We start from the raw sequence: 21,642 nt of genomic DNA, 5'->3' as shown, positions 1-21,642 counted from the left end.
ATGCAAACGAATAATATATTTGCTTAATAGATAATAAATATATATTATACCTTATATGTTTATTTAAACTTGAAATTAACTGTAAAAGAATCTACTACTACTAACAGATATTTGAAATATTACTTACGGAAGTCCTTTTGAAATGAACGAACTTTTGGTGAATTCCCTTTTTATATACTCTTCCTAAACCGGAAATGGGAATATATAACAGGATGTAACTATTGCCATCTATAAAATTGAAAAGATTGTTACTTTCAATTAACACTAGTACTTTTTGTATAGTTATGTTTAACCAACAGAATATTAAAATCACTCTACGAACAATTACTATTTCTATGGTTAAAGTTTAAGGTTAAAAATAAACCAATGAGAATCCTCCAACTAAAGAATAAATGATAACGGTCGTCTACTGCCCGTAATGGTTGCGGTTTTCGTTTCAGTTTGCGTCATTTTGCCATGTTTCTGAAACTGAACCTGGAGCTAATTTGAGAAAACGGAATTGGGATCTTAGTAGATTAGAGTCTTTTAAGAAATATTTTTGTATACCGACTGATGTTGTACAGAATCGTGATTCACGTATGGTAGAACTATATAGAAGTGAAGAAGAAATTACTTAGAAAGAAAAAAATTTACCAAATCCTGTTTTTACATTTGAAGAAATAGATTTTCCTGATTATCTAATTAAAGAAATCAAGTAAGATGAAAGTAATAACAATGTTATTGTATTGAATGTATGTAATACATAATAGAATGATATTTTTTATCTATCTGCAGAAGGCAAGGTTTTCGTGAACATACATCAATTCAGGCCCAAGGATGGCCAATAGCATTAAATGGATGAGACATGGTTGGAATTGCATCTACGGGATCTGGTAAAACATTGTCATATATACTTCCTGCTATTGTTCATATTAATAGCCAACCGAAATTAAGCCGAAAGGATGGCCCAATAGCATTCGTATTAGCTCCTGCAAGAGAACTTGCTCAACAAATACAACAGGTCGCCGATGACTTTGATCATTCATAGGGTATAAATAATACTTGTTTGTACGGACGTGCTCCTAAAGGGGCTCAAGCTAGAGATTTAGATGGAGGTGTCGAAATAGTTAAAGCCACCTACACCAGGTAGATTGTTAGACTTTTTGGAATCAGGAAGAACAAATTTGAAAAGATGTACATATTTAATATTAGACGAAGCAGATAGAATGTTGGATATGGGATTTGAGCCACAAATTAGAAAAATTATAGAATAAATAAGACCGGATAGGCAAACATTAATGTGGTCAGCTATTTGGCCGAAAGAAGTGAAGAATTTGGCCGAAGACTTTCTTAAAGATTATCCCCAAATAAATGTTGGATCTGTACAGCTTGCTGCAAATTATAATATTTTACAGATAATCGACGTATGCCAAGCTTATGAAAAAGAGTATAAGTAAGTGTCATAATGATTTATTTGATTTTCTTTCTCTCTCTTTTTTTTTCCCCCTTCTAGTTTTTATTTAATTGTAACATGTATTCATTATATGATGTTACAGATTAAGTATTCTTTTGAAGGAGATAATGGCAGAAAATGAGAATAAAACTATAGTATTTACTGAAACGAAACGTCAAGTTGACGAAATTGCAAGAAAAATCTGTTGCAACAGATGTAGCTGCACGTGGTCTTCGTAAGTTAATAATACATTCTCTATTCCTGTTATAGTATAAGATAACAGTATTGTATAATATTAATTAATTCTTTGTTATACAAGGGGATCTATAATTAAAGCAGTAAATAACGTAGTAAATCATATTTATCCAAATTTTGTACCAGGAGAATATTTGTGCAATCCAATCTTCTAGTTATACAATTTAGTGGGCTAGTAAAAAAGAGCATTATTTTAGAATTTTATTATTAGCAAAAAAAAACCAAATGATATTTATTGAAATTGATTTATAAATTGTAGATAAAATCTTATTTAGATATATTTTGCAAATAGTTTGCTGCGCTATTTATCAGTAATTCCTCTTATGAAGCTAAAACAAAAATCTAGTAAAAAAAAAAAAAAAAAATAAAAAATTGATCATACAAATAGTATTTAGTAAAAAAGATAATATATAAAAATTTGCAGCCTAAATGTACATATGTATATATATATAGTTGTACGTTGATATACCAAATTTTTGTATATTTGATTTAATTATTAATGTTAGGATTCGTTTGTTTATTTTCCATCGATCAAATTGAGTATTATGTTATAGTAAATGATACTTGATTTTTGTAAAAATGTATCGGAACTATTTCAAATAAACTTATCAGTATTTTAAAAGAGGTTTATCAAGTTATTAATAATATTTAAATCTTTATAATAATTAACTTTGACAACAAGTTTATTTATACCATAATTCAGTATATGCAATACCTCACATATACAACTAATAATATACGTAGGGTTTATATTGGTAAATTTTTACTTTGTCAAAGGATTTGTTTTATATAGGATATATAGAAAAATTAAATTACATTTTTAGAAGAAAGTATGTTTATATAAAAAAATTACATGTATAAAAATATAGTTATTTTAAATAGATTATTTCTTCTTTCCCCCCACACCCCCAAACCATGAGTTGATGATATGTACAAACAATTAACTAAATGATATGTACAAGCAATTAACTAAATGATATGTACAAGTAATTAACTAAATGATATGTACAAGTAATTAACTAAATGATATGTACAAGTAATTAACTAAATGAAAACATTGCACAAATTCTACAATCTAAGTGAAATGCATTACTTTAAGAACTGATTGATTTGTACAAGATATTTTACATGGGATGGAAAAAAGGTGGAGAAAAGAAATAAAATTAAAATGACAAAAAAAAAGAAAAGAATAACTATATGTAGACTCTGTTGATTAATGGTAAAATTTACCATTTTCCACCCCACTTATTTTGTCTACTGTAGCCAGACTTATAGCCTTGCCCATTCGAACGATTTGCTCGTTCTTCCGCCCGTTTCATTTTCCAGGCATCGTATCTTTCGGCCATACTATATAACTCATCTGGCACCATCTAATAAAGATTTTAGCACATTATTAAACTTTTTATAATACAGGAGGATTTAAAAAAAAAAAACTTTAAATGCACAGAACTATATTTACAACTATAATAATTTTATAAATTTTAATATTACTATTATTACTTACTTGATTAGCCTCTTCTAAAATACTGATAAGTTCTTTGGAATGTGACCAGTCATTTTTGGTCATTAACGTTATACTTTCGCCGGTTTTACCAGCGCGACCTGTACGTCCAACTCGATGGACATATTCTTCTATATCACGTGGAAAATCATAATTGAAGACATGCCTATAAACACACACACGCATATATATATATATAAAAGAAATCTTAGAAAAATATGTTAGAAAAAGTGGAAGAATAAATAATAAAACATACGTTATATCCTCGATGTCAATACCTCGGCTAACAACGTCTGTTGCAAGAAGAATTCGTACCGAGCCATTTTTTAAATCTTCTATGGCTTGTTCTCTATCTTCTTGATCTCTTCCACCATGAATACTTTCATTTTTAACATACGAGAGAGATAGGTCGCTCGATACATCGTCTACTCTTGCTTTTTTAGAAAAAAAAGCAATAATCTTGTCTTCGGGATCCATATTGCGAATAAATTCATAAAACTGATGTAAAAAAAAAATATATATATATATATATATAGATTAATATTCTCCCGTAAAATCAATTATATTATTTATTAAGTATAATGAGATCAATATATAAAATAATTAATTTAGAAGAAAAAACATTGATTATACAATAACTTACCACAGCAAATTTATCTTCCTCGTCGATTATATGAATATGTTGTTTTACTGTATGTACAGCTGATAAATTTAATGATCCAACAAATACTTGAATTGGATCTTTCATATATGATCGAGCTAAGCGTCTAACACCTGGTGGCCATGTAGCACTATTTTAAAAATTAAAAAAATATAATTTTATATATATATATATATATATATATATATATATATATATATGTACGATACGAATATGTATATTAAATACCTTGTCATTATAGTTTGTCTATCGGATCTCACATCAAATAAACTTTTCCTTATTTGAGGTTCGAACCCCATATCCAGCATACGGTCTGCTTCATCTAGTACAAGATATGTAACAGATCTTACATCTATAGCTCTTGCTAATACAAGATCATTTAATCTTCCCGGTGTAGCTATGACTATTTGTACACCTTCTGTTACTATATCTATTTGATCTTGTCGATTACCGCCACCGTACAGACAAACACTAAAATAATGTCAGCATTTTTAAGCAGTTGTTAATCAAATGTATATATATATATATATATATATATATATATATATATATATATATATATATAATTAAATATGGAAATTAAAAAAACTTATTTACATATAATTACTTACGCTTTAATATTACGATACGAATATTTTCCTACTTCTTTTTCTATTTGTAATGCTAATTCTCTAGTTGGTGCCAAAATCAGAACATTAGGACCAACTCTTTCATTAAAAGGAGTCCTTTGACCATCAATGTGAATTAATGCAGGCAAAAGAAATGCTAATGTTTTGCCTAATAATAATAATAACAACAATAAAAATATTAAACAATAAAAATTATATAATAATTAAATGCTTATAATTACAATAAAACAATATAAATATATAGTACAAACCTGTTCCAGTCTGTGCTATACCAATCATATCTTTGCCGCTAAGTAGAATTGGCCATCCTTGACGCTGTATAGGACTTGGATTTGTAAAGCCTTGTTTTTTTATTTCTTCAAGAACTTGCGGATAATTCTATAATTGTATATATATATATATATTTCTTTTTTTCATACCATAACTTTTCAATCTTATACTTGCATGGAAAGTTTGTTGTAATGTATTGTACTTACATGGAAAGCTTGTTCAAATGTTTCAATAGGATTAGGAATGCAACATATGTCAACATTACTTTCTTCATCGTCAAACACATGTTGAACTTCAATATTATTATTTTGTGCTCTTATTTCTGCTACACGTTCAGCAGGCATATGAGTAATAACAGGATCCTCTTGATAAAAGTTCTTATATATAGGTGGATAAGTAAATGGTTCATCATGCTGTTTAAAATATTAATTTAAATTATTATTCGTTCCGTTTACGAATATATTTATAATTTAAAAACTTGAAATAAAATTTACACTTTTGTTAATTCGATTCAAATTGAATTTCGTTCCCTTTTTTTGCTCAGTTTTCACAGGTTGCGGAGTATCTTTTAATAATTCATCAATTAATTCTTTAGCTTTACTTTGTGCTGCCGGAGATCCGATTAAAGTAACTGTACTAACACCACATGTAGTAGATTGATTTATCTACATGTAAAAAATTATACAAAATATATTTAATTATATATTTAATTTCATAATCTCTTTTAAATATTCAAATATTCCCCTTCATTGAATCTCTTTTAATATCAGTGTTACACTTACATGAATCCTTGTTTTACTTTTCTCTTGCAATTCTTTTATATTGTAACCACACTTGCCTATAAGTTTACCTACTTTCTTTGAATCTATATTTATAATTAGATCATTTGATTTTGCTTGTTGTGAACCATTTTTGGAACTTCTAAAATTATTAAATCTAGTCTTTGTACTATAATTTTTCTTTCTGGTTACTTGTACAGTTTCTTGTTCATCAAATGGATATTCAAATTCTTGATCACTATTCCATCCTTCATTCATTCTTAAATACAAATAAAAAACAATTACACTAAACTCAATGCAATAATTTTGATTTATCATATAAATAAACAAAGAAAAAAAATATAAGAAATATATAAATTTACATATATATATAAGAATATAAAATATCCTTACTGTAATTCTGCCATTGTAAATATTATATTATATTACACGTTAATAAAATATGGAATTTTTCCTTTCAATTAAAACCACGTTGCGATGTATAAAATTTCAAAAGTAAAAAATTAATTCTGAATGTTTAGACGCTTTTCTAAAAAGGAAAACAAAAATAACAAACGTTTATAATAATATTAAATGAAATAAAGTAACATATAATTATCACATGCAAACAAATAATATATTTGCTTAATATATTTGCTTAATATATTTGCTTAATATATTTGCTTAATATATTTGCTTAATATATTTGCTTAAATATATATTATACCTTATATGTTTATTTAAACTTGAAATTAACTGTAAAAGAATCTACTACTACTAACAGATATTTGAAATATTACTTACGGAATTCCTTTTGAAATGAACGAACTTTTGGTGAATTCCCTTTTTATATACTCTTCCTAAACCGGAAATAGGAAATTATAACAGGATGTAACTATTGCCATCTATAAAATTGAAAAGATTGTTACTTTCAATTAACACTAGTACTTTTTGTATAGTTATGTTTAACCAACCGAATATTAAAATCACTCTACGAACAATTACTATTTCTATGGTTAAAGTTTAAGGTTAAAAATAAACCAATGAGAATCCTCCAACTAAAGAATAAATGATAACGGTCGGCTACTGCCCGTAATGGTTGCGGTTTTCGTTTCATTTTGCGTCATTTTGCCATGTTTCTGAAACTGAATCCGGAGCTAATTTGAGAAAACGGAATTGGGATCTTAGTAGATTAGAGTCTTTTAAAAAATATTTTTGTATACCGACTGACGTTGTACAGAATCGTGATTCACGTATGGTAGAATTATATAGAAGTGAAGAAGAAATTACTTAGAAAGAAAAAAATTTACCAAATCCTGTTTTTACATTTGAAGAAATAGATTTTCCTGATTATCTAATTAAAGAAATCAAGTAAGATGAAAGTAATAACAATGTTATTGTATTGAATGTATGTAATACATAATAGAATGATATTTTTTATCTATCTGCAGAAGGCAAGGTTTTAGTGAACCTACATCAATTCAGGCCCAAGGATGGCCAATAGCATTAAATGGATGAGACATGGTTAGAATTGCATCTACAGAATCTGTCATATATAAAAACATTGTCACATATACTTCATGCTATTGTTCATATTAATAGCCAACCGAAATTAAGCCGAAAGGACAGCCCAATAGCATTGGTATTAGCTCCTGCAAGAGAACTTGCTCAACAAATACAACAGGTCGCCGATGACTTTGATCATTCATAGGGTATAAATAATACTTGTTTGTACGGACGTGCTCCTAAAGGGGCTCAAGCTAGAGATTTAGATGGAGGTGTCGAAATAGTTAAAGCCACCTACACCAGGTAGATTGTTAGACTTTTTGGAATCAGGAAGAACAAATTTGAAAAGATGTACATATTTAATATTAGACGAAGCAGATAGAATGTTGGATATGGGATTTGAGCCACAAATTAGAAAAATTATAGAATAAATAAGACCGGATAGGCAAACATTAATGTGGTCAGCTATTTGGCCGAAAGAAGTGAAGAATTTGGCCGAAGACTTTCTTAAAGATTATCCCCAAATAAATGTTGGATCTGTACAGCTTGCTGCAAATTATAATATTTTACAGATAATCGACGTATGCCAAGCTTATGAAAAAGAGTATAAGTAAGTGTCATAATGATTTATTTGATTTTCTTTCTCTCTCTTTTTTTTTCCCCCTTCTAGTTTTTATTTAATTGTAACATGTATTCATTATATGATGTTACAGATTAAGTACTCTTTTGAAGGAGATAATGGCAGAAAATGAGAATAAAACTATAGTATTTACTGAAACGAAACGTCAAGTTGACGAAATTGCAAGAAAAATAAAACGCGACGGTTGGCCAGCTGTTTGTATCCACGGAGATAAGACGCAGCAAGAAAGAGATTGGGTATTCCAAGGTATAAATATAAATATATAAATGGACTTATTTTAATTTCAAATATACGCATGTTATTGCTTAGATTATATTATTACAAATGAATATTTTATTATAGATTTTAGATCAGGCAAAGCACCTATTCTTGTTGCAACAGATGTAGCTGCACGTGGTCTTCGTAAGTTAATAATACATTCTCTATTCCTGTTATAGTATAAGATAACAGTATTGTATAATATTAATTAATTCTTTGTTATACAAGGGGATCTATAATTAAAGCAGTAAATAACGTAGTAAATCATATTTATCCAAATTTTGTACCAGGAGAATATTTGTGCAATCCAATCTTCTAGTTATACAATTTAGTGGGCTAGTAAAAAAGAGCATTATTTTAGAATTTTATTATTAGCAAAAAAAAACCAAATGATATTTATTGAAATTGATTTATAAATTGTAGATAAAATCTTATTTAGATATATTTTGCAAATAGTTTGCTGCGCTATTTATCAGTAATTCCTCTTATGAAGCTAAAACAAAAATCTAGTAAAAAAAAAAAAAAAAAAAATAAAAAATTGATCATACAAATAGTATTTAGTAAAAAAGATAATATATAAAAATTTGCAGCCTAAATGTACATATGTATATATATATAGTTGTACGTTGATATACTAAATTTTTGTATATTTGATTTAATTATTAATGTTAGGATTCGTTTATTTATTTTCCATCGATCAAATTGAGTATTATGTTATAGTAAATGATACTTGATTTTTCTAAAAATGTGTACCGTTACTCTCAAATAAACTTATCAGTATTTTAAAAGAGGTTTATCAAGTTATTAATAATATTTAAATCTTTATAATAATTAACTTTGACAACAAGTTTATTTATACCATAATTCAATATATGCAATACATCACATACAACTAATAATATACGTAGGGTTTATATTGGTAAATTTTTACTTTGTCAAAGGATTTGTTTTATATAGGATATATAGAAAAATTAAATTACATTTATTTTTAGAAAATATGTTTATATAAAAAAATTACAACTATATGTATAAAAATATAGTTAGTTTAAATAGATTATTTTCTCTTTCCCCCCACCCCCCAATTCATGTGTTGATATGTACAAACAATTAACTAAATGATATGTACAAGCAATTAACTAAATGATATGTACAAGTAATTAACTAAATGAAAACATTGCACAAATTCTACAATTTAAGTGAAATGCATTACTTAAAGAACTGATTAATTTGTACAAGATTTTACATGGGATGGAAAAAAGGTGGAAAAAAGAAATAAAATTAAAATGACAAAAAAAAGAAAAGAATAACTATGTGTAGACTCTGTTGATTAATGGTAAAATTTACCATTTTCCACCCCACTTATTTTGTCTACTGTAGCCAGACTTATAGCCTTGCCCATTTGAACGATTTGCTCGTTCTTGCGCCCGTTTCATTTTCCAGGCATCGTATCTTTCGGCCATACTATATAACTCATCTGGCACCATCTAATAAAGATTTTAGTACATTATTAAACTTTTTATAATACAGGAGGATTTAAAAAAAAAAAAACTTTAAATGCACAGAACTATATTTAGAACTAGAATAATTTTATAAATTTTAATATTACTATTATTACTTACTTGATTAGCCTCTTCTAAAATACTGATAAGTTGTTTGGAATGTGACCAGTCATTTTTGGTCATTAACGTTATACTTTCGCCGGTTTTACCAGCGCGACCTGTACGTCCAACTCGATGGACATATTCTTCTATATCACGTGGAAAATCATAATTGAAGACATGCCTATAAACACACACACGCATATATATATATATATATATAAAAGAAATCTTAGAAAAATATGTTAGAAAAAGTGGAAGAATAAATAATAAAACATACGTTATATCCTCGATGTCAATACCTCGGCTAACAACGTCTGTTGCAAGAAGAATTCGTACCGAGCCATTTTTTAAATCTTCTATGGCTTGTTCTCTATCTTCTTGATCTCTTCCACCATGAATACTTTCATTTTTAACATACGAGAGAGATAGGTCGCTCGATACATCGTCTACTCTTGCTTTTTTAGAAAAAAAAGCAATAATCTTGTCTTCGGGATCCATATTGCGAATAAATTCATAAAACTGATGTAAAAAAAAATATATATATATATAGATTAATATTCTCCCGTAAAATCAATTATATTATTTATTAAGTATAATGAGATCAATATATAAAATAATTAATTTAGAAGAAAAAACATTGATTATACAATAACTTACCACAGCAAATTTATCTTCCTCGTCGATTACATGAATATGTTGTTTTACTGTATGTACAGCTGATAAATTTAATGATCCAACAAATACTTGAATTGGATCTTTCATATATGATCGAGCTAAGCGTCTAACACCTGGTGGCCATGTAGCACTATTTTAAAAATTAAAAAAATATAATTTTATATATATATATATATATATGTACGATACGAATATGTATATTAAATACCTTGTCATTATAGTTTGTCTATCGGATCTCACATCAAATAAACTTTTCCTTATTTGAGGTTCGAACCCCATATCCAGCATACGGTCTGCTTCATCTAGTACAAGATATGTAACAGATCTTACATCTATAGCTCGTGCTAATACAAGATCATTTAATCTTCCCGGTGTAGCTATGACTATTTGTACACCTTCTGTTACTATATCTATTTGATCTTGTCGATTACCGCCACCGTACAGACAAACACTAAAATAATGTCAGCATTTTTAAGCAGTTGTTAATCAAATGTATATATATATATATATATATATATATATATATATATATATATAATTAAATATGGAAATTAAAAAAACTTATTTACATATAATTACTTACGCTTTAATATTACGATACGAATATTTTCCTACTTCTTTTTCTATTTGTAATGCTAATTCTCTAGTTGGTGCCAAAATCAGAACATTAGGACCAACTCTTTCATTAAAAGGAGTCCTTTGACCATCAATGTGAATTAATGCAGGCAAAAGAAATGCTAATGTTTTGCCTAATAATAATAATAACAACAATAAAAATATTAAACAATAAAAATTATATAATAATTAAATGCTTATAATTACAATAAAACAATATAAATATATAGTACAAACCTGTTCCAGTCTGTGCTATACCAATCATATCTTTGCCGCTAAGTAGAATTGGCCATCCTTGACGCTGTATAGGACTTGGATTTGTAAAGCCTTGTTTTTTTATTTCTTCAAGAACTTGCGGATAATTCTATAATTGTATATATATATATATTTCTTTTTTTCATACCATAACTTTTCAATTTTATACTTGCATAGAAAGTTTGTTGTAATGTATTGTACTTACATGGAAAGCTTGTTCAAATGTTTCAATAGGATTAGGAATGCAACATATGTCAACATTACTTTCTTCATCGTCAAACACATGTTGAACTTCAATATTATTATTTTGTGCTCTTATTTCTGCTACACGTTCAGCAGGCATATGAGTAATAACAGGATCCTCTTGATAAAAGTTCTTATATATAGGTGGATAAGTAAATGGTTCATCATGCTGTTTAAAATATTAATTTAAATTATTATTCGTTCCGTTTACGAATATATTTATAATTTAAAATCTTGAAATAAAATTTACACTTTTGTTAATTCGATTCAAATTGAATTTCGTCCCCTTTTTTTGCTCAGTTTTCACAGGTTGCGGAGTATCTTTTAATAATTCATCAATTAATTCTTTAGCTTTACTTTGTGCTGCCGGAGATCCGATTAAAGTAACTGTACTAACACCACATGTAGTAGATTGATTTATCTACATGTAAAAAATTGTAAAAAATATATTTAATTATATATTTAATTTCATAATCTCTTTTAAATATTCAAATATTCCCCTTCATTGAATCTCTTTTAATATCAGTGTTACACTTACATAAATCCTTGTTTTACTTTTCTCTTGCAATTCTTTTATATTGCAACCACCCTTGCCTATAAGTTTACCTACTTTCTTTGAATCTATATTTATAATTAGATCATTTGATTTTGCTTGTTGTGAACCATTTTTGGAACTTCTAAAATTATTAAATCTAGTCTTTGTACTATAATTTTTCTTTCTGGTTACTTGTACAGTTTCTTGTTCATCAAATGGATATTCAAATTCTTGATCACTATTCCATCCTTCATTCATTCTTAAATACAAATAAAAAACAATTACACTAAACTCAATGCAATAATTTTGATTTATCATATAAATAAACAAAGAAAAAAAATATAAGAAATATATAAATTTACATATATATATAAGAATATAAAATATCCTTACTGTAATTCTGCCATTGTAAATATTATATTATATTACACGTTAATAAAATATGGAACTTTTCCTTTCAATTAAAATCACGTTGCGATGTATAAAATTTCAAAAGTAAAAAATTAATTCTGAATGTTTAGACGCTTTTCTAAAAAGAAAAACAAAAATAACAAACGTTTATAATAATATTAAATGAAATAAAGTAACATATAATTATCACATGCAAACAAATAATATATTTGCTTAATATATTTGCTTAATATATTTGCTTAAATATATATTATACCTTATATGTTTATTTAAACTTGAAATTAACTGTAAAAGAATCTACTACTACTAACAGATATTTGAAATATTACTTACGGAAGTCCTTTTGAAATGAACGAATTTTTGGTGAATTCCCTTTTTATATACTCTTCCTAAACCGGAAATAGGAAATTATAATAGGATATAACTATTGCCATCTATAAAATTGTAAGATTGTTACTTTCAATTGGCACTAGTACTTTTTGCCTAGTTATTTTTAATCAATAGAATATTATAGTCACTCTACTAAGAATTTCTATTTCTATGGTTAAAGTTTAACATTAAAAATAATCCAATGAGAATTCGCCACAAAAGAATAAAGGATAGCGGTCGGCTACCGCCCGTAATGGCTGCAGCTTTCGTTTCCTTTTGCGTCATTTTGCTGTGTTTCGTCAGTTTCATTCTGAAACGTGTTTTGTATACGTTAAATTTCTCTAGAGTTCCTAATCAAGCACTCATATACGTATTATTATAAGAAAAAGATTTTTTTTATAGAGAATTCAACATGGGACGCTATAGAAGGTATATATGAATTAAATTATTATTAATTAAATTTAAACAAGTTAAAGCTTAGTTAAGAGTACTTTACAATCACTAGAATAGAATGAATTATTTTTAATCGTGTAACGAAGGATTTAATTTTTTTTACAATACGAATCATTTTTATATCTACGATCTTTCGAAAAGATGTAATTTATTGTATTTTTATTGTATTACTTTAGCCCTGAGTTATACTTTTCTAACCTCTCATTTCCAGCTGGAATTAAAATTTTAAATATATGAATTGATTAATATATAACAATTAAATATTATAATAAATCTATCTTATGAGGAAAATATTAACGAGGAGATTTTCGTTTATTTCAAAAACAAATTTTATCCAAATCAAATAGTATATATATTAATAGAAATATTTTTATGATAACGAAATTTTTTGTAATCTTTAATTAAAATAATAAAAACTTTTTAAATTTTAGTCGTAGTCGTGACAGAGACAGGAGACGCAGATCAAGAACAAGATCTCGTAGTCGATCACCTAGAGATAGAAGAAGTTGGGGTGGAGGTGCTGGTCGTGATAGAGGTATCAGTGGTCGTAACAACCGAGGTCAACCCGGAGCTAATTTGAGAAAACCTAGATGGGATCTTAGTAGATTAGAGCCTTTTAAAAAAGATTTTTATATACCGACTGACGTTGTACAGAATCGTGATCCACGTATGGTAGAACAATATAGAAGTGAAAAAGAAATAACTTTGAAAGGAAAAAATATACCAAATCCTGTTTTTACATTTGAAGAAACAGGTTTTCCTGATTATGTACTTAAAGAAATCAAGTAAGTTGAAAATAATAACAATGTTATTGTATTGAATGTATGTAATACATAATATAATGATATTTTTTATTTATCTGCAGAAGGCAAGGTTTTAGTGAACCTACGTCAATTCAGGCCCAAGGATGGCCAATAGCATTAAGTGGACGAGACATGGTTGGAATTGCATCTACGGGATCTGGTAAAACATTGTCATATATACTTCCTGCTATTGTTCATATTAATAGCCAACCGAAATTAAGCCGAAAGGATGGCCCAATAGCATTGGTATTAGCTCCTACAAGAGAACTTGCTCAACAAATACAACAGGTCGCCGATGACTTTGGTCATTCATCGGGTATAAGAAATACTTGTTTGTACGGCGGTGCTCCTAAAGGGGCTCAGGCTAGAGATTTAGATGGAGGTGTCGAAATAGTTATAGCTACACCAGGTAGATTGCTAGACTTTTTGGAATCAGGAAGAACAAATTTGAAAAGATGTACATATTTAGTATTAGACGAAGCAGATAGAATGTTGGATATGGGATTTGAGCCACAAATTAGAAAAATTATAGAACAAATAAGACCGGATAGGCAAACATTAATGTGGTCAGCTACTTGGCCGAAAGAAGTGAAGAATTTGGCCGAAGACTTTCTTAAAGATTATGCCCAAATAAATGTCGGATCTTTACAGCTTGCAGCAAATCATAATATTTTACAGATAATCGACGTGTGCCAGGATTATGAAAAAGAGAATAAGTAAGTGTCATAATGATTTATTTGATTTTCTTTCTCTCTCTTTCTTTTTCTTTTTTTTTCCCTTCTTGTTTTTATTTAATTGTAACGTGTATTCGTTATATGATGTTACAGATTAAGTACTCTTTTAAAGGAGATAATGGCAGAAAATGAGAATAAAACTATAGTATTTATTGAAACGAAACGTCGAGTTGACGAAATTACAAGAAAAATGAAACGCGATGGTTGGCCAGCTGTTTGTATCCACGGAGATAAGACGCAGCAAGAAAGAGATTGGGTATTACAAGGTATAAATATAAGTATATAAATGGATTTACTTTAATTTCATATATACGCATGTTATTGTTTAGATTATATTATTACTAATGAGTATTTTATTATAGATTTTAGATCAGGCAAAGCACCTATTCTTGTTGCAACAGATGTAGCTGCACGTGGTCTTGGTAAGTTAATAACACCTTCTTTATTCCTATTACAGTATAAGATAACAGTATGGTATAATATCAATTATTTCTTTGTTATACAAGGGGATCTATAATTAAGGCAGTAAATAACGGAGTAAATCAAATTTATCCAAATTTTCTACTAGAAGGGTATTTGTGCAATGCACTCTTCTAGTTATACAATTTAGTAGGATAGTAAAAAAGAGTATTATTTTAGAATTTTATTATTAGCAAAAAAGAAAAAGAAAATGATATCTATTGAAATTGATTATTTATAAATTGTTGATAAATGCTTATTTAGATATATTTTGAAAATAATTTGTCGCGCGCTTTATCAGTAATTCCTCTTATGAAGCTAAAACAAAAATTTAGAGAAAAAAAAAAATTGATCATACGAATAGGATTTAGTAAAAAAGATAATATATAAAAATTTGCTGCCTAAATGTACATATATATATATATAGTTGTACGTTGATATACTAAAGTTATATATATATAATTTAATTATAAATGTTAGGATTCGAAAACTATATAGAAAGCATAGAAATATTTTAGAACTATATTGAATAGGAGGAAGAGAGCCAAAGATATATATGTAGCTAACGCGGCTGGATGTTTGTTTGCATTGCAGAGGCACATTGCGCGCAGGCCCACGCCGGGTAATGCAAAGCATATTGGGGGTGCCCGCCGCCTCTTTGTTCGGTGGTGCACTAGTTTGCATTGTCTGCGCTGGCTGCGGCGCGTGCCTCTATCCGTCAATTACGTGAAGGGCCAGTCCGGGCCAAATCGGGATCTACTTTACTACCTACATACTGGATATCTCAGTCCTACGCTGCGCTGTACGCCATCTGGGCTGACCAGGTCGTTGTTGCCAGAATAGTGTCCCCTGCGTTGGCTGCTCGAGCTAATCAGACCCAACAACGGTCCGATGAGGCGGTGGCATGAATAGCAGATGCCAGAGCCTCAATGTGCCCTGTAGCAACAGAGCGGCGGAGGCTGTAGCTGGAGCGAGCGCAAACAGCCAGGCCCTGCCCGTACGTTGCTAGCGACACTCGCCCACTGCCTAATTTTATAGTATGATAGTCAAATCAAGTTAATCGATATACACACGATATATACGTTACATATAAATACGTATGTACGTATATACATATATATATATATCTCTATATATATCTATATATTTACAAACAACACACTCTCACGAACACATAGATGCATACACACATACATACATATATGTATACGTATACATATAATATTTATATCCATCTAAACTATTTTACACTTCCTTCTATTCCTTCTAATCCATGTGATAACTATATTTCTCTATTCTCTCATCATTCTCATATTTTATATTACTAACTATAATCTTCAAATCAAATTCTCTAAGTATCCGTGACTTTGGTCCATTTTCTAATATCGATCTCTTTTTCTCTATCCTTTTAGATTGATATCGTCGTCTCTGAAGCGTACACATCAGATATATATCTAATTTTCATTAATTATACAATTCATTATTTTTTCATTTTTTGTACTTCGATATTTTTAGAAAGTGACTGAAGTCATTTTTAATATATAAGAATTATTTCTTTGTTTAAAATTTTTATATTTTATAAATGCTCTCTAAACGCTCTCTAAAGAATCAGTATAAATTCAGCTCTCTACAAAAAAGTATAAAATAAAAATAAATAAATTATATATATATATATATATATATATATATATATATATATATTTATATATAATTTATATTTGTTTTAGGAATTACTACACTTTTATTATTTTTTTTTTTCGTCATACATTATTTACTTTATTACATTTCCATTCTTTTTAAGCATTAAGAATGATCTATGGTTTCTTAACTAGTTATTACATATTTGAAAAGAAGAATCAACTAAAATTACAGTATACAATGAAACTAAAGTCATATATATATATATATATCTTTTTTGGAGAGTGTATTAACTTTTCATTTATTCTACAATTTATATTTCGAAGTATAAAATCTATATCTGATGCAGTGTATTTCATTTGTCGTTACACTGCTTTCTACATAACAGAGATGTGTGTTTTAAAAAATTTTATTTAATAGGAGAAACTATTAGCTGACGTAATTCCTTCATTTCAGACGTTGAAGACGTCAAGTTTGTTATCAACTTTGACTACCCTTCTTGTTCAGAAGATTATGTTCATCGAATTGGACGTACAGGTCGACGACAAAAAACTGGGACTGCTTATACATTCTTCACACCTAATAATTCTAACAAGGCTAATGATTTAATTCAAGTATTAAAAGAAGCAAATCAAGTTATAAATCCAAAACTTTTAGAACTTGCAGAAGGAAAATCTGCAGCTTATGGAAGGCATAGAGGTTGTTATCATATTAATAATTATTTACTATTTATATACTATTCATAATGATTAATAGATCATGTATTGCATTTATTATTCCTTATGATATATAATTTCTTATGTCACTTTTAGTTTTTCTTCCTTTCCATTCATTCAATTGCTCTTAAAAAAAAGTCCAATTGTTTTATTCCAATGTATAGTAAGATTTTGAATATGTGCAATATAATAAATATATTTTATATATATATATAAATATATATAAACAGGTGGAAGAAATCGATGGCGAACTCGAACAGGTCGTAATGGTAAAGAACGAAGTTATACAAGAAGTCGAAGTCGAAGTCATAGTAGAGAACGTAATGGACGAACGAATCGTCGAAGTTATAGTCGTAGTTATTCCCGTAGTCGTAGTCCAGTGAATAATCGTACGGGTAAGTGAAATCAAAATGATTAAATTTCTATGTAGAATATTAATATTATAAAACTATAGTTTTTCAAATGAATTTCAATATTCAAAGGAACTCTTTGAAATTCGAGACTTTATTTTTTTTTTCAGAAGTTATTGGAAAAAGTTATTGGAGTAGCGAAAGATGATCTTCTAGTAATTAGATTACAAGACAATGATATATAACGCATGTAAATTCTTACATCTGTTATAAGATGAAAGTAATGTGTGTGTTATACATATGTACTGTAAAATCTCTATTTAACAATATTCTTATCATGCATATAGCGTGTACTTTATAATAGAGTATACAATTGAATATTATTAATTCACGTGAATCTCTTTCATCCATTTTTATTTACCATCTATTTATATACAAATACATATGTGCACAATATTTTCAAGATTCTGTAACAAAAATGTTTTGTTACAAAGACAAAAATTAAAAAAAAAAAATAAAAAAAAAAGAACAAAAAATATATATATAATAAAGGAAAAAAAACAAAAAAAAAACAAAACAAAAAAAAACAAAAACTAATGCAATAATATTCAACGTATGCCTGCTATAATTATAGTAGTATTGATCAAATTAATTAATTAATTAGTTTTCTTCAGTGGAAAGTATAAAATTATTAGACAGAATAACATAAATTGTTCAAAAAAAAATTTATATAGAATTTATTTAATTTATGCTTTCATATTTGCAATGCGTATTAATTTTGGTAGATTAAGTTTATTTGTACAAAAAAGAAAAAGAAAAAAAAAACAAACAAACAAAACTGACAGATTGTAGTATAAGAATGATCTAACATCGAATTTATTAATCATGATAATATCAGTATAATGATTTTATTTAAAAAGTGATTATCGTGAATGTAAAACATAATTTGAAGGTCAAATAATTTTATCTTCATATGTATTTATATATATATATATAATACAAATATATATATACATACACACACACATAATATATATATATATACATATACATATATATATTATAATAATAGATCATATAAATGTTAAGTATTTCCTTGCAATTCTTGCAATATGTCTATAAAAATAGAATTAAAGGACTAATTAATTAATGTACAGTATTTAACATATGAATGTAATAAAGAAATTTGTTAAAATTATGTACGTAAAAAAATAACCCAATGTATTCTCTCTTTCTTTTTTTTTTTTTTTTATATATATATATATAATTCGATAATTAAACAACAGTTGATAATTTAATCAATAAATCTTTCATTTAATAATAAATCTTTTCTATTTCCATACGTCGATCGAAATATCCTATTAATTTAATCTTCTTTAAATTTGCAAATTTTGCATTAATCCTTACGAATTTTCAAATTATATCACAGATGTCGCCCTAATGACGTTTTATTTATTTTAAAAAAGAAAAAAAGAAGGAATAACGGAAATGTTCATGGAGGATATAACACAAATTATAAAGATATTTATAAATATAATTATTGTTACTTTTTCATTTCAAAAATATAATATTCGATGCTCATGTTGGAATGAATAAATATAAATGATGGTAAAAAGAATTATGTGAAAAGTATTTTATATTCAAAGAAAAAAAAAAATTAAAAAGTCAATCCAAAATCAGAAATACTATAATATATTTTAGAAGAAAGGAGTAAGTAATAGAATAAATAATAATAATAATATTATTATTATTATTATAAGTATATGTTTATTTATAAAATCTATGATTTTTTTTTCTTTTTCTAATGGAAAAACTTGTAAAATATTAGACGAGAAAATTAATTGATATTGTACGATCAATTTGAAATATTAACGAAGTTAACCTAAATCCATACATAACAGGTATCCATAAATCAAACGAATTAGGAAATAAAGAAATATAAGAATGTACATATATATACACATGTGTATATATATATATATATATATATCGTATATCGTATATCGTATGGACAGAAATTTAGGACGAAAATTCTAGAGGATCCGGCTATGATACGTGGCCATTGCTAGAAGATCCGCACGAAGAAAGAGAAGGAAGAAGAATGGAAAGGAGTATCTCGGTCAGTGGGCCTTTTCTCATATCGTGACGGTGTGGGGCCCTCGTTCGTGGCTTTGGGACCACCTTAGGAATCTCTTGCAAAAGTATCCAATCTTCTAAATAATTTTCTTTCTCCTTTTTTTTTTATTTTTACTTTTTTTTTCTTTTTTTTTTTTTTTTTTCCTTGTCCTCTTTCGTTTACAATACAGAGTGGGCTCAAAGATTTTTAAAAGATATTAAAAAATCGATTAAATTTTTTCCCTAATTTTTTAAGCTTACAGTTAGACATGTAGTTTTAAAATCTAAGTAAAAAAAAAAAGAAAAAAAAAATTAACCTTAAATAGTCTGGTAAAAGAATAATCGATTTTTTTATAATTATCTAAGGAAACTTTTGACCTATTATGCATTTTTCCAAATTTTTTTCTATTTCTGAGATATGTTTCATTTAAAAAACGTATGATAATTTGATTAAAATGTTTCATCGAAAGTCGATCGAATAAAGCACGATAAAAATTTGCTCATTTCGAAGAAAGAAAATAATGAGAAGATAGTGTTATTTCGTGAAATAAAAAGAAAAAGAGAGAGAGAGAGAGAGAGAGAGAAGGCCAAGTGGTCTATACATTTGATTGCATGTGCTACGTTCTGATAACGGACGTTGACTGCGGCAAGGTAATTCCGGCTGGTTTTGGGTCATCTGGTCGATCGATGGTCCGTTTCGTTTGTTATAGAAATGATCGGGTATAATCACTGAGAGAACTTGATTAATCCCATAAAAATCTGAGATTGATTCGTCGTAATTATCTTATGTTGGATCATTTATCATTATAGACCTCGTAATCTATTAGATTACTTTTATTACATGTTCATTTATATCTTCACATTATCGTACTAATATCCATAGGAAATAATTTTTATAATATATCTCTTTTCTTTTTTTTTTTTTTTTTTTCTTTTTTCTTAACATACATGCTTAATTCTTCCTAATTTGAATAATAATAATAATAATAATAATAATAATAATAATAATAATAATAATAATATTAATAATAATATATAATTATTCCTTTAAAAGACAAGAGTATTATAATTCCTATAAAATACAAATATATAAAAGATAAAAACATTTCCAATTTCAATTATATTCGTATAAAAAAAAAAGGAAATTTTGTTATCAAATGATCGAGAAATTTAAGTCGAAGTTACATTTTTTTTTTTTTTTTTTTATATTATTCTTTTTTTTTATTTTTCATTTTTAAACGATTCAATTCGAGCGTCTTCTTTTTGCATCAAAAGTCTGATTTAATCTAATTCAAAAAAAAAAAATAAAAAAAAAAGAGAAGAGAAAATAAAAAAAAGATGGAAAAGAGGAAATGAAAGAAGATCTAAACGCAAGGAATTTGGAATATTGATCGAAATCGATCGGGCGTTGGAACAGGTCGATGGCGTGTTCTCCTCGAGGTATCTAAGGAACGATCGTCGAGAAGAGCGTTGAAATTTTATAAAGGGGGTCATCATACGAGGCCAGCTCCGGTCTGGTTGAACGCATCGAGCCAGGACGACAGTCTTCGGTCGTCGTCCGATCTGGACTGAACGGTGATACGTAAGAGTTCGACTATTTCTCTCTCTCTCTTCTCTCTTTCTTTCTCTCTTTCTTTCTTTCTCTCTCTCTCTCTCTTTTTTTTTTTTTTTTAATATCAAATGTGTAACAAATGTGACACGAACGATTTCATCAAATTGTGAATTTTTTTTTTCTTCCTCCTCTACTTCTTCTTATTTCA

General features: G+C 27.7%; 4 protein-coding genes and 1 pseudogene across 10 annotated transcripts in view; 3 read left to right on the top strand and 2 right to left on the bottom strand.

Moving 5' to 3' along the window:
• The first annotated feature begins 366 nt into the window (after positions 1 to 366).
• LOC118442754 (uncharacterized) lies at positions 367 to 8,135 on the top strand (annotated as a pseudogene). The gene is made up of 12 exons (XR_014983560.1): positions 367 to 694; positions 775 to 1,432; positions 1,536 to 1,667; positions 1,752 to 1,841; positions 4,155 to 4,269; positions 4,723 to 4,771; positions 5,293 to 5,399; positions 5,519 to 5,592; positions 6,602 to 6,877; positions 6,958 to 7,622; positions 7,726 to 7,898; positions 7,995 to 8,135. The product of XR_014983560.1 is annotated as an uncharacterized LOC118442754 (transcript).
• On the bottom strand, positions 2,539 to 6,397 carry LOC118442746 (putative ATP-dependent RNA helicase DDX43). The gene is made up of 12 exons (XM_035868755.2): positions 6,311 to 6,397; positions 5,921 to 6,056; positions 5,531 to 5,786; positions 5,243 to 5,413; positions 4,955 to 5,161; positions 4,730 to 4,856; positions 4,461 to 4,626; positions 4,078 to 4,320; positions 3,832 to 3,979; positions 3,445 to 3,686; positions 3,192 to 3,354; positions 2,539 to 3,057 (listed from the first exon to the last, which is right to left on the bottom strand). The coding sequence occupies exons 2-12, from the start codon at positions 5,932 to 5,934 to the stop codon at positions 2,914 to 2,916; spliced, it is 1,881 nt and encodes a 626-aa protein (XP_035724648.2). The 5' UTR covers positions 5,935 to 6,056; positions 6,311 to 6,397; the 3' UTR covers positions 2,539 to 2,913.
• Positions 8,136 to 8,873: 738 nt separating the features above from the next.
• Positions 8,874 to 12,363, bottom strand: LOC118442748 (putative ATP-dependent RNA helicase DDX43). 2 transcript variants are annotated; one of them, XM_035868759.2, is made up of 11 exons: positions 12,228 to 12,363; positions 11,838 to 12,093; positions 11,550 to 11,720; positions 11,262 to 11,468; positions 11,039 to 11,165; positions 10,770 to 10,935; positions 10,395 to 10,637; positions 10,169 to 10,316; positions 9,789 to 10,030; positions 9,530 to 9,692; positions 8,874 to 9,394 (listed from the first exon to the last, which is right to left on the bottom strand). In XM_035868759.2, exons 1-11 carry the CDS (start codon positions 12,239 to 12,241, stop codon positions 9,251 to 9,253), a joined length of 1,881 nt encoding a protein of 626 aa, XP_035724652.2. In that variant the 5' UTR covers positions 12,242 to 12,363; the 3' UTR covers positions 8,874 to 9,250. The 2 variants fall into 2 exon arrangements, with proteins under 2 accessions (XP_035724652.2, XP_085520106.1); XM_085663980.1 differs by having other exon boundaries at positions 9,530 to 10,030.
• Positions 12,364 to 12,845: 482 nt separating this feature from the next.
• LOC118442750 (putative ATP-dependent RNA helicase DDX17) lies at positions 12,846 to 18,374 on the top strand. Of its 3 annotated transcripts, XM_085663799.1 has the most exons (9): positions 12,846 to 13,043; positions 13,499 to 13,852; positions 13,933 to 14,279; positions 14,340 to 14,586; positions 14,698 to 14,870; positions 14,967 to 15,026; positions 17,158 to 17,400; positions 17,648 to 17,812; positions 17,938 to 18,374. In XM_085663799.1, exons 1-9 carry the CDS (start codon positions 13,027 to 13,029, stop codon positions 17,973 to 17,975), a joined length of 1,644 nt encoding a protein of 547 aa, XP_085519925.1. In that variant the 5' UTR covers positions 12,846 to 13,026; the 3' UTR covers positions 17,976 to 18,374. The 3 variants fall into 3 exon arrangements, with proteins under 3 accessions (XP_085519925.1, XP_035724655.1, XP_035724654.1); XM_035868762.2 differs by having other exon boundaries at positions 13,933 to 14,586; positions 17,941 to 18,358; XM_035868761.2 differs by having other exon boundaries at positions 13,933 to 14,586; positions 17,938 to 18,337.
• Positions 18,375 to 21,313: 2,939 nt separating this feature from the next.
• Positions 21,314 to 21,642, top strand: part of LOC118442745 (uncharacterized) — a 14,170-nt gene continuing 13,841 nt past the window's right edge. The window contains exon 1 of one of the 3 annotated variants that reach the window (XM_085663798.1): positions 21,314 to 21,464. The gene's annotated coding sequence lies outside the window, so the exon portion shown is untranslated. Of the gene's footprint in view, positions 21,465 to 21,487 lie in introns of those variants that run through there. The other 2 variants (XM_085663797.1, XM_085663796.1) reach the window with 2 other exon arrangements.

This window comes from Vespa mandarinia, chromosome 24 (assembly GCF_050613455.1).
Source record: "Vespa mandarinia isolate Hongniang chromosome 24, ASM5061345v1, whole genome shotgun sequence".
In the NCBI taxonomy this organism is placed as follows: Eukaryota; Metazoa; Arthropoda; class Insecta; order Hymenoptera; family Vespidae; genus Vespa; species Vespa mandarinia.
The sequence above is the reverse complement of the archived record's forward strand: the minus strand, read 5'-3'. Positions and strand labels throughout refer to the sequence as shown.

Bases quoted from the DNA above. Each gene is read 5' to 3' on its own strand.
- LOC118442746 (XM_035868755.2), bottom strand. The intron at 4,627-4,729 runs GTTTGTACTATA...TATTATTATTAG, and splicing joins TATAGCACAGACTGGAACAG to GCAAAACATTAGCATTTCTT. The intron at 3,355-3,444 runs GTATGTTTTATT...GTGTGTTTATAG, and splicing joins ATTGACATCGAGGATATAAC to GCATGTCTTCAATTATGATT.
- LOC118442750 (XM_035868761.2), top strand. The intron at 14,871-14,966 runs GTATAAATATAA...ATTTTATTATAG, and splicing joins AAGAGATTGGGTATTACAAG to ATTTTAGATCAGGCAAAGCA. The intron at 15,027-17,157 runs GTAAGTTAATAA...CCTTCATTTCAG, and splicing joins TGTAGCTGCACGTGGTCTTG to ACGTTGAAGACGTCAAGTTT.
- LOC118442748 (XM_085663980.1), bottom strand. The intron at 11,721-11,837 runs GTAAGTGTAACA...TTTTACATGTAG, and splicing joins AAAGTAAAACAAGGATTTAT to ATAAATCAATCTACTACATG. The intron at 10,317-10,394 runs GTATTTAATATA...TTTTTAAAATAG, and splicing joins AGACAAACTATAATGACAAG to TGCTACATGGCCACCAGGTG.